We start from the raw sequence: 15,124 nt of genomic DNA, 5'->3' as shown, positions 1-15,124 counted from the left end.
TTATTGTATAATTTTAATAATTTTGTGGTTAAGTATTCTGTGTTTTATATCTACATTGTATTATTATGTGAGACAGCTTTCAATTAAGTTAATTAGCTGGAATTGGTGTCATCTGCAATAGTTACATTTCAGTTTAATATTTATTCTTTTATGCAACAGCACAGTCCGTGTTATTTCGTTGTAAATGTATGCATTATCAAATTATTTTTTAAGTCTTCTACTACTTTAAATTTTAGCTTTCTATTTTCATAGTCTGGCAGTGTATTATTATTATTTTTTCATTTTTATGAAAATGAAGTATATCTGAGTCCCATAAGGCCATGTTTGATTTTACTGCACATCAAATCCTATTATCTTAGGAGAAGGCTATCATAAAAGAATTTCCACACATTGGGAATTGAAGAACAAGACATTAATTTACCTTTAGGCCAAAGCTTAATTTGCTGTTTTGAATTATGAGTTGGAGGATGTGTTCAATATGGTCTTATAAATAGGTAAATTCATCTTGTAAATATATTGCTTAGAGACTGGTTAATAATTTCATCAATCTATATCCTAATCAATATACCTATTAAGATGTTACAGCTAAAAAGTGAAAGTGATAAACAAAAAACCTTTTGGAAACATTATTTGCTCATTCAATCATCAAGTCCATTCTTTCTGTAGCTTAATATGACAAAGGTCTTAAAGAGTCAGTATACTGTCCCAGACAGCCCCATTGATGAATGCAGAATCCAGCCATATACATTAGCCTCTACCCAGATACCCCAGCTAAATACCATGGAGGAGACGTGCTCAGGTGGACACATCTCTATGCATGTGATAGACTTACCTTCACTCAGTTTCAGTGTTGCCTCAGAAAATGCTGTGGAAAGAGCTGCCATTGATTTAAATGGGAGCACTTTCCTGCCACCGATTGCTTCAAGCAATCAGTCAATCATTGGCAAGATTAGCAGTACCATAGAAAAAGGGGATGCTGCTGCAGAGCACCCTCTTCTTTATCAGATAAGTGCCTTAATTGTATTTCTTTTGTTGAAGAATTCATATTAAAGTACTCACAGAGCCAAAGCTTCATTTGCGCTTTTAAATTATGAGTTGGAGGATGTGTTCAATATGGTCTAGTAAATAGGTATATTCATCTTGTAAATGTATTGCTTAGAGACTGGTTAATAATTTCATCAATCCATATCCCAATCAATACAACTATTAAGATGTTACAGCTAAAAAATGAAGGTGATAAACAAAAAACTTTTGGAAACATTATTTACTCATTCAAACATCTATCAGAAAGAGAAATTGAAAAACGTAACAAAAGTAATTTATTATCAAATTAAAGTCTGCATTTTTCTGTAGCTAAATATGACAAAGGACAGTATTCAAACACACCGACAGAATCCCCCATATGTATTTTCCTCTCCCTACATGACTTCCAGGTCATTGCTGCTGAAACATTTATTTTACTCTTTCAATGCCGGTGCGCCATAGGAGATCAGCATGGACTGTGATTTGGTCCCCACGAGCTTGTGAGGACTTAAGACCCACAACATTAACCCCTAAAATTGAAAGGGTTAAGGGTGCACGATCGCTTTCATGGAGCGATCGGCAGCAGGGGAGGGTTGGGGCTGGTATGAGGCACCCTCAGACACTGAGCCCCGGCAAGTAAAAGCATGATGTAAATTATATAAATCCTTGCTCCCTGTTTTTAAAGTGATCAGTTGAGTCACCAAACTTATTGATCTGATATGTTTTTTTTACATTTGTCTTTGAATTTGTTTTAATCGTAACTTTTTTGACTGGGGTGTCAGTAACTAAATGTATGTATCTTGAGAAAAGTACTTGGCAGCAAAACATTAAGGCACCATTTATGCGCTACAATGTCACTCTGGGCCTAATCCTTAAATAACTTCCTTAATAGTTGAGAAACCGACTAAAATAATTGTTTATTCAAAGATATTCCTGGACTCTTCTCACTGTGAACTATGCATGGTGCACAAAAAATTGCCTCCTATTTTTAAACAATGTATGAAAAATATGTAGCACATTTTATTGTTGCTAACTTGTATATATATCTGTGATCTCATGTCTTGTTCTAAAAGCTGAAATAATCTGATTTTTTCAGTGTCAGACACCATGCTAGGTGAGACTTTAAGTAAAACTTCCGACTCCCCTAGTGTAAATAGTGTGACAGCTTTATTCGCTGCCAAATAAATAGATCTATCTTGACAAATATTTTTTTTCTTAAAACTGAAATAAAAAATTGGTAAAAACAATATTGTACTTACGGTTTAGAATATTTGGGTAAACTGCAAAAAGCCTGGTATATGCATAAAACTATTTCTTTATTTCTATAATTGAATTGTTGTCTCTCTGTTGTTTCTTTTGGCATGATCTAAGCTATCAGTAATATAAATATTTATTATTATAATTCCATGATTATCTTGTAAAATCACACAGTTAGTGGACGTTAGTGGAAGTTAATGGACCTCTTCTGGCTCACTGATGCAATGAGAAGGTGTATGTTTAATGCCATGCTACATAGTATAAACATGTTATTTAGTAGTATCATTAAACTACACTATGAATTCAATAAGTAATGAGCACTTGGTATCATCACATAACGAGCAGTTTGCTCGTTGTCAGGGCATATTAAAAACCAATGGACTGAATTTAATGGAGTTTATTCGATAAAGTGGGAGTTGTGGTTTCGTCTTCCCAAATTCACCATGCATTATTAAGGTTGATCCCTGGAAACGTTTCTTCTGCAAGAAGGGCTAAGCGAGCATCGTGTATAGTTGAATCAATGAGGTGATGTTGATTGCTCTGGTGGTGGCTGAAAGTGCCTCTACATACAACGTCTGTAGCTGGCGTTGGAGATGTACGTAGCTGGCACTCTTGGGGTTAAATTCCCTCACTGTACAAGCCTATACCATGTCTTCTGGGAGTCTGCTCCAAGTCCTTATTTGATTTCAAGATGGCCTGATGAATGGCTCAGGAAATGTTTAGTTATGTAACGATATCCATGTATAAAAGCTATAAGATGCTGTGCCATCATTTATGAAGGAGTATTTTTCTGTGTATTTTACTTTGCCTTCTGGAATTGAAAATGAGCAGAACATATCACTGTTTTTCCTTCTCATTTCACAACACATAGACTGGAGATGAGATTAGAGAGGTGTAGGCCCATTTTTTATTAAAATGTAAATTTGTGGAGCTAACGATTTTTTGTTTAGGCCTATCTTTTATGGAATCAATTATCCAAAATAAAATTGTATTTTATAGAGAGATTATAGAGTACATTGTTTTTTTGTGTCACCCAGTTGAATTGATGTCATTGTTTGAACTTACAAGAATATCACACACAGGTGGTAAATGGCTTAAAAAAAGCATAGATGACAACTATCGGAGCAACATCTTAAAAATGAAATGTTATCTTCAAATTGAGCATTATCTTTTCAAAGCTTGTCTTCGTGTAGGAACCGTGTCACATACTTTATGTCACAAGCTAATGGAATGGAGGCTCAGCTGCATGATCTCCTGCAGTTGAACTAATGGCACTTAAGTTTTTTCAGTTGCTACATAACCACAAATGTGCCAGACAAGACTCTATGTTCATCATAGAAAGGCTTCATGAAATACTACTATTCCATAGACCATAGTTATTCATGTAATGCAGAGATTCACAACATATTCTTGTTGTTTTTTTCAGTTGTATCAACCTTGTAATAAAACTCACTGCAACATATAGCCTTTTACCTTTAACCCTTTGGTAAATATATTTCATTATTAGTATTTAATGTCACATGTTGCTTAGTTAAATTAGAAATTGTTGACCTTTGCACTAAGGTTCATTTAATACATAAAAAAACAAAAATGTGTACAGCACTTGTGTGTGTATGTGGACTGCAGCTCCACTCCCACTAGTGTCTCACCACTACACAAATAATAAAATATGGAAACACAAGCTTAACTGTAGATTGTGGCACCAGTATTGTATACACTGTACTGATCTTGATAAGCTGTATGTTACCCCCCAACCCCTTTTTTTCTTTCTATATACTTGACGTGAAAGGAAAAGCAAAACTATATGAAAAAAAAATCTGTAAACGGTCATAGAGTAGTGCGCTTATCCCACACTTAAAATAAGGTTACACCTAATATTACTAAACACATGGGGTAGTCTTCTCAATAAATATCTCAACAGAGAAGATCTTCATTGGGTGCCGGCAGTTGTATACAGAGGCGGCGCAGAATGAAATTACTGTATACATGAGCCTTGCTATGTATGTAAGATCAGAGCCGGTGTTCTGGCGCCCTGTGCGGACTACTCCTGTGGCGCCCCCCCATCCCAAAAAAGGAAAGGAAAAAAATCTTGTCACAAAATTCCCCTTTCTCACTATCTACCACCTCTGCCCCTTCTCACTGCCCCCCCCACTGTCCCATCTCACTGCCCCACCCCCACCCCTTCTCACTGCCCCCCCGCCCCTTCTCACTGCCCCCCCGCCCATTCTCACTGACTCAACCTCCAAGGTACAATCACATCATGCTGACCAAAGGGGGGGATTCCTCTGCTGCTGTGGCTATAAAATAGAAAACACAGAACACCAAACAGCCAACACATACAGTGTTTCACATCCCAATATCTAAGCGGAAGGAGGGCGATAATTATTATTATTATTACCGTATTTGCTCGATTATAAGACGTGGTTTTTTTCAGAGCAAATGGGGTCGTCTTATAATCAGACCTCAAATAGGTCTGACTATGAGACGACTAAGATCCAGATCCCCCGCAGCTGCAGGGGACCTGGATCCTCCTCTCTCCCCCCCGGTGCATCTGAGTCCCCGGTGTGCAGCCGGGGCAGTGTGTAGATGTCTACGCGATTCGCGTAGACGACTTACGCTGCAGCCGGAAGGAGGTGTGGCTAGCAGCGGGGGTTGTCTGCGTCCATCGCGCAGACCTTCCCGGCTGTCAGAGATCAGAGACAACCCCCACTGCTAGCCACACGCGAATCGCGTAGACATCTACACGCTGCCCCGGCTGCATGACAGGGGAGTCAGAAGCACCGGTAAGTTGGGGGAGGGCAGGGGAGTGTTAAATAGGGGGCATAAGGCATTTCTGGAGGCAGAGTGTTCTATGGAATGCCTTTTAACCCCCTTAATGCCACTCTGCCTCCAGAAATGCCTTTTTAACGCTCTATACGCCACTCTGCCTCCTGAAATGCCTTAAACCTCCCTATATGCCCCATAATATGCCTTTTAACCCCCTTAATGCCAGAGTGGCATATAGGGGTATAACGCATTTCTGGGGCAGATGTGCATAACTGGGGGGGCAGATTGGCAAATAGAAGGAAATAAAACCAAAATATTTTTCTAAATCCTAGCTTTTATTAAAAAAAATTGTTTACATGAATTAACATTTACTGGTAAAACTTTTTTCCTATAGGGTTGTCTTATATTAAGGCTTTTTCTTTTTTTCCTAAATTAATATTCAGATTTGGGGGGTTGTCTTATAATCAGGGTCGTCTAATAATCGAGCAAATACGGTATTTATTGTTTTATATAGTGCCATCAAATTCCGTAGCATTGTACAATGGGTGGACAGGACATAACAAGTAGTATGTAACATAACAATTTGACGTACAGAGACAACAGGTGAGGAGGGCCCTGCTCAGACGAGCTTGCAATCTAGAGGATGCTTGTCCTTAAGATCCAGGCAGGAAAGAGGTAGAAGTTACTCTTCTACCTTCTACTTATAAACCCCTTTGACCCAGCATTGTTGCACCTATCCACTGAATGAATTGCTGTCCTGCTCAAGCTATGGCCTGGGTCAGCAGCCATATTCCTCCTTCCCTGATGGTCCAGGAGACCCATTCTGCAAGGCCAAGTCAGTTTTTTGCTCAGGAGAAACATTTTTTGAAGTTATATGCTTTATCTCATCTAACCTACAACTCATACATTTGTGAATTAATGGTAGTTTGGCACAGCGAGCATATGTTTACAGAGCATTTACAAATAGCCAAAGACATGGATTAGAACTTAAATACTAGGGAAATAAACACTGTATTTGAACAAAACAAAACTCGCGATGCACAGTTTTACTTCACCTGTCCAGTATTCCAGTTTTACATTGTTAAACATTGATCTCTAACAGCTTCTGTTGTTTCTTATTAGTTTATGTGCTTTACTATCTGCTGTCATATAAATTTGTTCGGGCTTTCCAGTCTGTTTCGTTGAAATTAATTTTCAATGCCTTGTGGGTTTGTCTGCTTTATTATTACAAATCCTTACTTGCACCGATATTATAGTGAGAAATTGGCGAAACATGCAAAATCTTGTCTTGTTTAGTATAATATCAAATTAGTTTTCCCTGAAAGATATAATAAAATGTTATAAATGGTTTAGCTATTTAAATATAAAAGTTTTATTTCAGTTAGTATTTGTATTTCAAAGATGCACATGGGATTTGTTTATCTGTGTTTTAATAATGTCTTCAATATTGCTAACGCTATTAATGTTCTAATAAAAAAATTGTTAACTCTCTTTTTAGTAACAAAAGGAAATTACTATGATTCTACATAGATGGAAAGGCAGATCAAGCAGATTAACTGTGGTGGCTGCCCATTGACAGCTATGGGAATTAATAAAATAAACTGGGAAAATGCAGTTTTCCCCATATATTCCCTAGACAATCTCAGAGACCTCTATGTCTCAAACATTCCAACCATAGATTGCGGTGTTAGACATTTTGTTTGGGGGATAAAGTGAAATAAATTCTATTCATGGGGTAACATATTCAACTTAAAATATATCCTTTTAGTGGATGACCCTTCATAGATCCTTTCTTCAGGTGCAACATCTAAAGTCTTAAAACATTTTTGGGGTTTTTACTTTTTAAAATGGGAGGTGACAAATATAGGATGTGCCCCGGTGCCAAATACTCTAGGTATGCCCCTGGGTAGCCCCAACTTCTTGTGAAGGCCCTCCCCTAAAAGCAAGCACAATTCAGGATCCCTACTCTCATAGGTTCACAGGCATGGATATGACCATTTGATAAATGTTAATGACATATTAAAACATGCTAAACAATGATTACATTATGCCATATTTCAGATGTCAAGAAATGTTAGGAGTTGTGCTTAGGCAATTGCGCTAATTTCAGGTGTACTTTGCTTCAGTCTGTCAGGAAGCTGTGTGGGAGGCATTCCGGATCTTTCTAGATCGCATTCCTCAGACCACAGAATATCAGAATTGGGTTGACTCTTGCCAAAAGGAATCTTTCTGCATTTTCGATATTGGGAAAAACTTCAGCAGCTCCCAAGAACATTTGGATATTATTCAACAGGTGAGACTTGGGTCTATTAAAAGATTACATTTCTTTCCAAATTGAGATTTTTTTTGTTACCATGGTCTGTGAATTTACCAAGTAAAGCCTTTCTTTGGATTTTAAAAGAGTAATTTTAGAACAATTTTAGTAGAACTTTCTTACTGAATCAAAGTCTTTAATAGTAGTAGAATTGTGTAGTGCCTTTTCAGTTCAGTTCAGGCTACATTGGTTAAAATACAGTAATATCCAGTGTGAAAACTGATCCATATGTGGATAAAGCAAAAATAGTGACAACAAAATATCAGAAACCTAAAGTATATGGACACTAGACCATTACACCAACAGGGACTTTTATCACATTCCATTCTAAATGCATAGACATTAATATGTAGTTGGTCCCCTTTGCGTCTATGAGAGCTTCCACTCTTCTGAGAAGAGTTTCCACAAGATTTTTAAGTGTATTTCTGTTTTTTAGCCCATTCATCCAGTAGAGCCAGTCAAGTCCCACAGGCCTTCTAATACACCATCAGTAACTGACCTCACAAATGCTCTACTGGATGCATGGGCAAAATTTCCCACACAAACACTTCAAAATCTAGTAAAAAGCTTTCCTGAAGAGTGGAAGCTGTTGCAACTGCAAAGGGGGGGCCAACAACATATTAATGTCTATGTGTTTAGAATGCAATGTTCCTGTTGGTGTAAAAGTCTCTGTTGGTGTAATGGTCAGGTGTCCCATATAGTGTATTTCATGTGCAACCATGGTGTATATAATGATGATCCATGAGGTTCTGGTTCCCACCTCTGCAAGTGTAACTCAACTACACATTACAAATTATTTAATCTCTAATTAAAAACATAAACACTTTATAAATTAAAATCAATATAAAAAGAAAATCAGAAAAAGAAGTCAAAAGAAAACAACCTATAAAAATAATTTAGAAAACTAATATGAATCCACTACATTAAAATCATATTGAGGCATGGTAAATATCCCTACATCTCAAAACAGATGTTAATAACATGCTGGACTACAAAAGACGTTTTTGCAGAGGTATTCTGGATTTAACAATAATTCTTAGACATGAAGGGCTCAATGGCGCCAAGGGAAATTTTAAGTCAACACAGTATTGAACTATAACAAACAGCACCTAAGCAGAAAACAAATTATTGAGATACAATGGAAAATGGCAATTTGATCATCTTGAAGATTAGATACATCTAACAGTGCTTTTCGAAAGTAATGAAAAAAAAGTAATGGTAATTTTTTCATAATAAATCCACAAGGGCAAAGAAATAATGGCACTGCACTCCTGGAGATTTTGTATCCAAGGTAAAAGTTAAATGCTGGAATACACAGTGTACACCAAACATGAATTCTCGTTTGGTGTACGCTGTACATTCCAGCACTAAACTTTTATCTTGGACACAAAAAAGTGAAGTGCTATTATTTCTGTGTCTGTTTTAGTGTGGATTTGTTTTGAGAGCTAGAAATCTCTGTATGTGCACCTGCCTCCAATCATATGCTGGAATATGGCATATGGAACTAAGTTGGGGCAGGGTGAGTTCCAGTTTTTCTCATTCTCATATTAACTTTTCAAGATAACTTGACCAATCACAATAAGCTGAAGGCAAATTTACTTAAGTAAAAAGTAACCTGCCAAAAAAGTTTTGCATTATCATATTTATGTATAAATTTAACCTTGATGTCTTTTTTTGTTTGAACTGTAAATACGCACATTATTCTATGTTTGAGGCTATTATGATCTTGGAATAAAAATTCATTATGCACTTGAGTTTTAAGTCTTAATCCGCAAGCCCTCTTCACCATTTTATAATTATGTTAACTAATGTGTATTGATTGGTAATGTATCAGAAAATCAGTAGCATAACAAGAGGGCTCACCCAAGGAGCATCTGCAATCAGGTCTTTAATTCTAAGAGACTGGCATCTTGGCTGCAGCTGCATCCTCTTCCCCTGGCAGTGCAGTAGAGGAAGTAGTTAGGAAGCAAAGATTTATCTTCAGCGGTCTCCTTACCTATTTTCAATGATTAGATTTGATCTAGTCTGAAGTACCTTTGAATATGCTGTCACAGTCCCTGTTACCTGGAATTTCGTTGTCAGCTGTATATGGGTTTAGATGGAGTGGAAACAAAGTTGTGCCTACCGCCCCCCCCCCCAACAAAGTGCCACTGATTATGTTTGATGAATATATTTAATATATGAATTGCAGGGATTTGAATCATTTTATCGTAGAAGGAGAATACTCATCATGAGTAGTCATCGCCAGTAAGAGTCTGAAAAGGATGTCTCTTATAACAAGGACCCATAACAAATGTTTTCAACTCACTTACGGTCTCATTAGCGAGCTAGCCACTTAGTAATAGGTTTTGTAATAATAATGGATAATACCCTTCGTGCCTAACTCTCCTTGTGGAATAATTTTATGTAACTGAAAATACCTTGTTGCTAAGGTGTGATAGCGTACCCACAGTTAACCCTCTGCTAAACAAAAAGGATAAATAAACCTTCCTGAAGGTTACATTTTACACATTATGCAAATAAATCATTGCATAAGCTTGTGTAAATTATCCTGTTCAACGTGTTCATGTTCTCTGCATTTATATTGGTTCTGCATGAAAAGGAATGGAATAATAGACCATTTTCACAATATTTTCCTTTCTGCCACGTGACCACAAAACTAAATTCTTAAAGATTCTTAAACACCATCCAAAAGGAAAATTCCCATTTTTTGAAGATGACAAAGCAGTTTTGGTTTATACATAGTTGAGTTAGATAAAATGTCAATACTGTCAATGCGCCTTTAAAATACGCTTCTGTGGGAAAAGACATTGACATGTTGATCTACATTAGACTTATAAATCCTATAAGATATGAGTAACATTAGATTGTTTGTACAGGGCTTTCTTAACCTTTTGTTTCTGTAAATCCAAATTGCTATGAGATTCACTGTTTCTCATGTCCCATTTAGCCATTGCATAACTCTGCAGAATATAATGTTACTATATAAATCAATAAATAATAATAATAAACATATAAGTAAATGATAGTCATGTGATTGTCAATAAGATTGCCCTTAAATGAAAAATGAATTCTGTATATTAAAATTAATGCTGGTGCAAATTCTGGTTCGCTGTAGAAACATTCCATTGGGTGCTATAATGAGGACTAGTTTTTCAGCTTTGCATGAGGTCTATCTAAAGAACTAGAGGACCTTTGGTATTAGTTTGGCTATGCTTGTGGTTCATTCAACGAGCCAAGGCTGCTGTTGGGCTCCTCTTATTCACTGGCAGGCTTACCAGCCTCTGGAATCTGCTAGCTAAATTGAATGAGAGACAGAATAAACATGAAACACTAGTTGACATACAAAAATACATGTCATAAGTAGCTTTGATAAACTTAATAAAAGCTGTGTATGGGGCAGGTCCCTTCCTAAAATAATTGCAAGGCACTTATTTTCTTGGCACCAGGAAACAAAAAATGCAAGCAAAAATTGCTTCCACAGACTGCTGAACATCAGTTAACATGATGAATATTATAGCATCATGTAGGATATAGGATGTGTTAATATGTTATTCTGCTTTAGGGTTGGCTGATACTATGATGCTACTGTTTAGGTTGAAAAGTAGACAACTACCTACCACCTGGAAAGTAATTGTACCTATGGTATGCAAGGAAATGCAGCTGTGTAGGCAATATGCTATTTTTAACGCTCTTTGCTGTTAATCTTACTTTAATGAACCCACATCTAATCTGGATGGCACTGAGTAATAAGAACTGCCTTTCAATTTAACTTTATAGCTACATCAGTTCCAGTGCATAAGATATATTTGTGCATGACCTGCCTTTTTGACAGTAGTTAGCAAAGTTAGGTCTAACAGTCTCATAAAAAAAAAGATGATCAGCCAATGCCAAGCCATTAAAATCGATTTGAGCAGGTTAGAAAAATGCTGATTTAGGCAAGTTTTATTACTAGCTACATTTTGTTTCTTATATAAGGCAATTTAAGTTATTATACTGAATAAATCAACACACAATGCAAGCAAGCAAAGCAGGATCTAAAAGTACAATAGCAAAATGCTGACCTTTTTTGATGTTATATTATTTTTATTGCACTTTTGTATTGAAAATGACAATTATGTAAGCTTTAGTCAGCAACATTGCACTTATGCTTTTATCTATTAAACTAAGAACATTTTAGTGTTTTAAATGAAAATTGTGTTCAGTGAAAAGGTGTATAATGAATGTAATAATTATTCCTATGTGTATATTTGTGTGTGACCATAATACAATATAACATTATATTCTTCCTTCTATTTCCAGAGAGTTAAAGAGAAGAAGTTGACTGACAGGTAGGCACATCTTATATGAGGGGAAACACACAAGGATTATTATTTTTATTATAGGTCAAAAAGGCCATTAAAGAACTTGGTATGGAGTCTTTGATTATGTGCAGGTGCCAAGGGGATCTTGGGGACAGGGGGTGTGTGATGTATGAAAACAGTGTTTATACATACAAGTACACTTAATGTCTGATATAAGAAATTATGGGAGCACAGTGGTGCTTGTTTGCGAATAGATGGAGCTACAGTTAGTCCCTCTCCTTTATCTCCCTTTGCTTATCCCTAGTCTGCTTTATGGAGGAGCCACTTTGGTTTAGCTTTGCTAAATATTGCATACTAAATGCTGGCAAATACCCTTTTATCCTATTTAATACTTAGTTGTTTATTTTCAATTCCAAATGTTTACTATTTTTATTCAACATGAATTATTCCTATTTTAATATTATTTTTTAATATACATTATTCTGTAGGAGGGATGAAGTTGCTGAAGAAGGTACTTTGCCTTCCGAGATTGTTGAACAAACACCCACATCTACCACTGGTAAATTCTTGAATGTTTCAAATAGGCATTGATCAAAATAATTGCTTGAATTAGCATTTTTATATTGTTAAGAAATGGTGATAGTTCGTGCCACTATGAAGAAGAGATCTGCACATATAATGCAAAACAGAAAAACTTTCGCGATGGACACATAGGAACAACACTAATTGTTTCACTATTCCCATTCATCCAGCAGAGCATTTGTGAGGTCAGGCACTGATATTGGATCAGAATGCCTGGCTTGCAGTCTCCATTCCAGTTCATCCCAAAGGTGTTCGATAGGGTTCAGTTCAGGGCTCTGTATGGGCCAATTATGTTCTTCCACGCCAAACTCATCCAGCCTTGAGCATGAGAAATTGTTCATCTGACCATGTCAAAACAGTATGTTCTGCGAATGATGGTCTTCCCATGCCCTCTGTCATCCTTGTTCCATTTCCTGACACCCCATATCTCCCACCACCTGCTAGCCCCAGTCAGTGTCTCCCTCCATCTGCCAGCCCCCGTCAGAGTCTCTGGACTTTCCTGTAGATAGGAAAGGCCATACCTGGGAACTTCCAAGTGTAGACTACCGAGAGCTCTCCATTTTCTGGGAGAATGGCTTTGTGAAGGGGGTTGGTCACATGTAGAGATAAGGCTAGTCTTAACATAGTGATAGAATATAAGGAAAATGTACACCAGTATTCACAGCGAAAGTGGATAAAAGAATAATAAAATAAAATATAAATGGAATAAATACTCTCCTTTCTCCGACCGAGTATACAGCTGCAACCCTATAAAACACTCTCCACGAAGTGTTGAAATGCCGATTTGGAAAAGACTTCCGTCTAGGGGCGCTTATATCAACCGATCTCAAAAAATAAAAAGATACAACAAGGAGTTTGAGCTTTGGAGGCCTGAATTATTCATACAGATTGTGAATGCGATCATTGGTCGTTTTTATTCTGATCCTTGGGTTATTGAACTCGCTACACTATCATTTTGCATATATCATCTTTTTATTTTTTGAGATCGGTTGATATAAGCGCCCCTAGACGGAAGTCTTTTCCAAATTAACATAGTGATAGGCAGATTTATCCGAATGTATACCTGTATAATATAATAAATATCTCTCTGCACACAGAGCTTATTATTTACCGTCTGCTATTATGTAGCGCTATGTAACCAGGTAATTGCTTGGTAGCGGTACAACCTTGTAGTGGTGTAATGCTTCTTTGGTTTAGGCACTATTCTATTTTAAATATTATTTTTATTTAAATTTATACAGCTAGGACCATTACCTAGGGAGTATTTTGGGAGCTCTAGAAGTCCCTTTATTTGTATTGCCGAAATAAACATTTAATTCCATTAAATAGACCGCACTCTGTGTATTTGCATTGGTTTTGTTTTTTACATTTTGTACTTTTTTAATGTATAAATTATAAATCTGTAGTCAATAGGTAATTAGCAATGTTCAGCAGCACAACACGATACATCAGTAGGATATTGCACTTTATTCACAGTGAAAATCCAAGGTACAGTACGTTCTGTGTTTAAACATTTTCTACATTGCTCTGAACAAAACGTACATCTAGACATAGTTCTTTTTAGAGTAAATGCATCTACAGTGGACTAATTCATCCACTTACCTATACAGGAAATAGGCACTTACTAGAGTACTGGAATCCTTTAAAATGTGTTTACAAGTATTTTTTTCCTGCGTCAGAATATAACATAAGTGCATCTGTCCGTACTATTTAATGCAAAGTTCTGGCATCGGCTGAAATTAAATGTAATCATTTGAGGAATGATTCAGAAATTAAATGATGTGATGGATACCATATTTAATATGATTTACGTTACATTTTATGTGGTTGTGTCAATGACTTCAATTTTCTACCTCTCAGGACTTTCGTATCCAGCACAACAAGTAACGTCTAATGACACTATCTTTAATGAAATCATCAATGACACAAAGCCTTCTGTGAAGGTGAGAAAAATAGTTCTAGGTGTTAATGGCACATTGAATGTAAGAGTAAATTCAGACCTTTTGGTAAATTATATATATATATATATATATATATATATATATATATATATATATATACACACAGATACTGAACCATCATGGATATGGCTCTACTGTGGCATTTTCAGGCTTCTCAACCACATCTGTTAATGCAACACTACCTTTTTGCACTAACCAATGTCATACTCAAATGGAGTGACCAATGTACCCCTTTACCAAGTATTCTTTGGTGATACTGTAAACAAATCTAAATAGCTGCCTGATTATAAGAAAACCTGTTAACAAAAACCAGGCATTCTGCACTTATCAAAAACTTTTCTTTAATTTATTAACAAGAAAATAAAATGTGTACATTTAAATCTTTCATAACGTGTATTAAGTTTCAAATTTCTGAATGTATTTTACATCAAATTCCAAATGTGTATTTTAACATTGTATTTTTGAAAATGTTTGTGGCATTTTGTGAAAAATTAAATGAAATATGTAAATTCTATTTGATATAACATCTATAACCAGTGTTTTGTTTCTTTTTGTTGTATAGGATTTAGAGGTTACCAACCTCGTTCCGGAGCAGCCAAAGCAGCAGACTGTAGAGTTTACAGTGACTCTGAAAGATCAGGGATTTACAGCAGAGTTGGATGACCCGAGCTCACATCAGTACCAAGAACTAGCTAAAAACTTTCAACTCCAGGTCAGTTTTTCCTTCTACTTCTTTGCAAAGACAATTATTTCACACTGACATCCTTATCCTTATGTAAAAACTGAATAGAGGCAGATTGGTCCAAGGGAACGTGGAGCCTTTCGTCAACAAAATCAGACAAGCCACCAACATACATAAAGTTTCAAAGCCACATAAACTGTCGGCTAAGGACTCAATCTTCGTCACAGACACAATA

The 15,124-nt window shown here is 36.3% G+C and overlaps 1 protein-coding gene across 1 annotated transcript in view; it reads left to right on the top strand.

The window, feature by feature from the left end:
- Positions 1-672: 672 nt before the first annotated feature.
- LOC149302397 (interphotoreceptor matrix proteoglycan 1-like) overlaps positions 673-15,124 on the top strand; it is a 72,274-nt gene continuing 57,822 nt past the window's right edge. Inside the window, exons 1-6 of the mRNA XM_089482459.1 lie at positions 673-1,020; positions 7,157-7,339; positions 11,663-11,691; positions 12,153-12,223; positions 14,107-14,189; positions 14,770-14,919. Coding sequence (XP_089338585.1) covers positions 673-1,020; positions 7,157-7,339; positions 11,663-11,691; positions 12,153-12,223; positions 14,107-14,189; positions 14,770-14,919 — 864 coding nt within the window. The remainder of the gene's footprint in view (positions 1,021-7,156; positions 7,340-11,662; positions 11,692-12,152; positions 12,224-14,106; positions 14,190-14,769; positions 14,920-15,124) is intronic.

The sequence above is a fragment of the Sceloporus occidentalis genome, unplaced genomic scaffold (genome assembly GCF_023333645.1).
Source record: "Sceloporus occidentalis isolate IW3139 unplaced genomic scaffold, rSceOcc1.0.p SCAF_19, whole genome shotgun sequence".
Lineage (NCBI taxonomy): Eukaryota > Metazoa > Chordata > Lepidosauria > Squamata > Phrynosomatidae > Sceloporus > Sceloporus occidentalis.
Note: the sequence above shows the minus strand (reverse complement) of the source record. Positions and strands in the feature narration are given on the sequence as shown.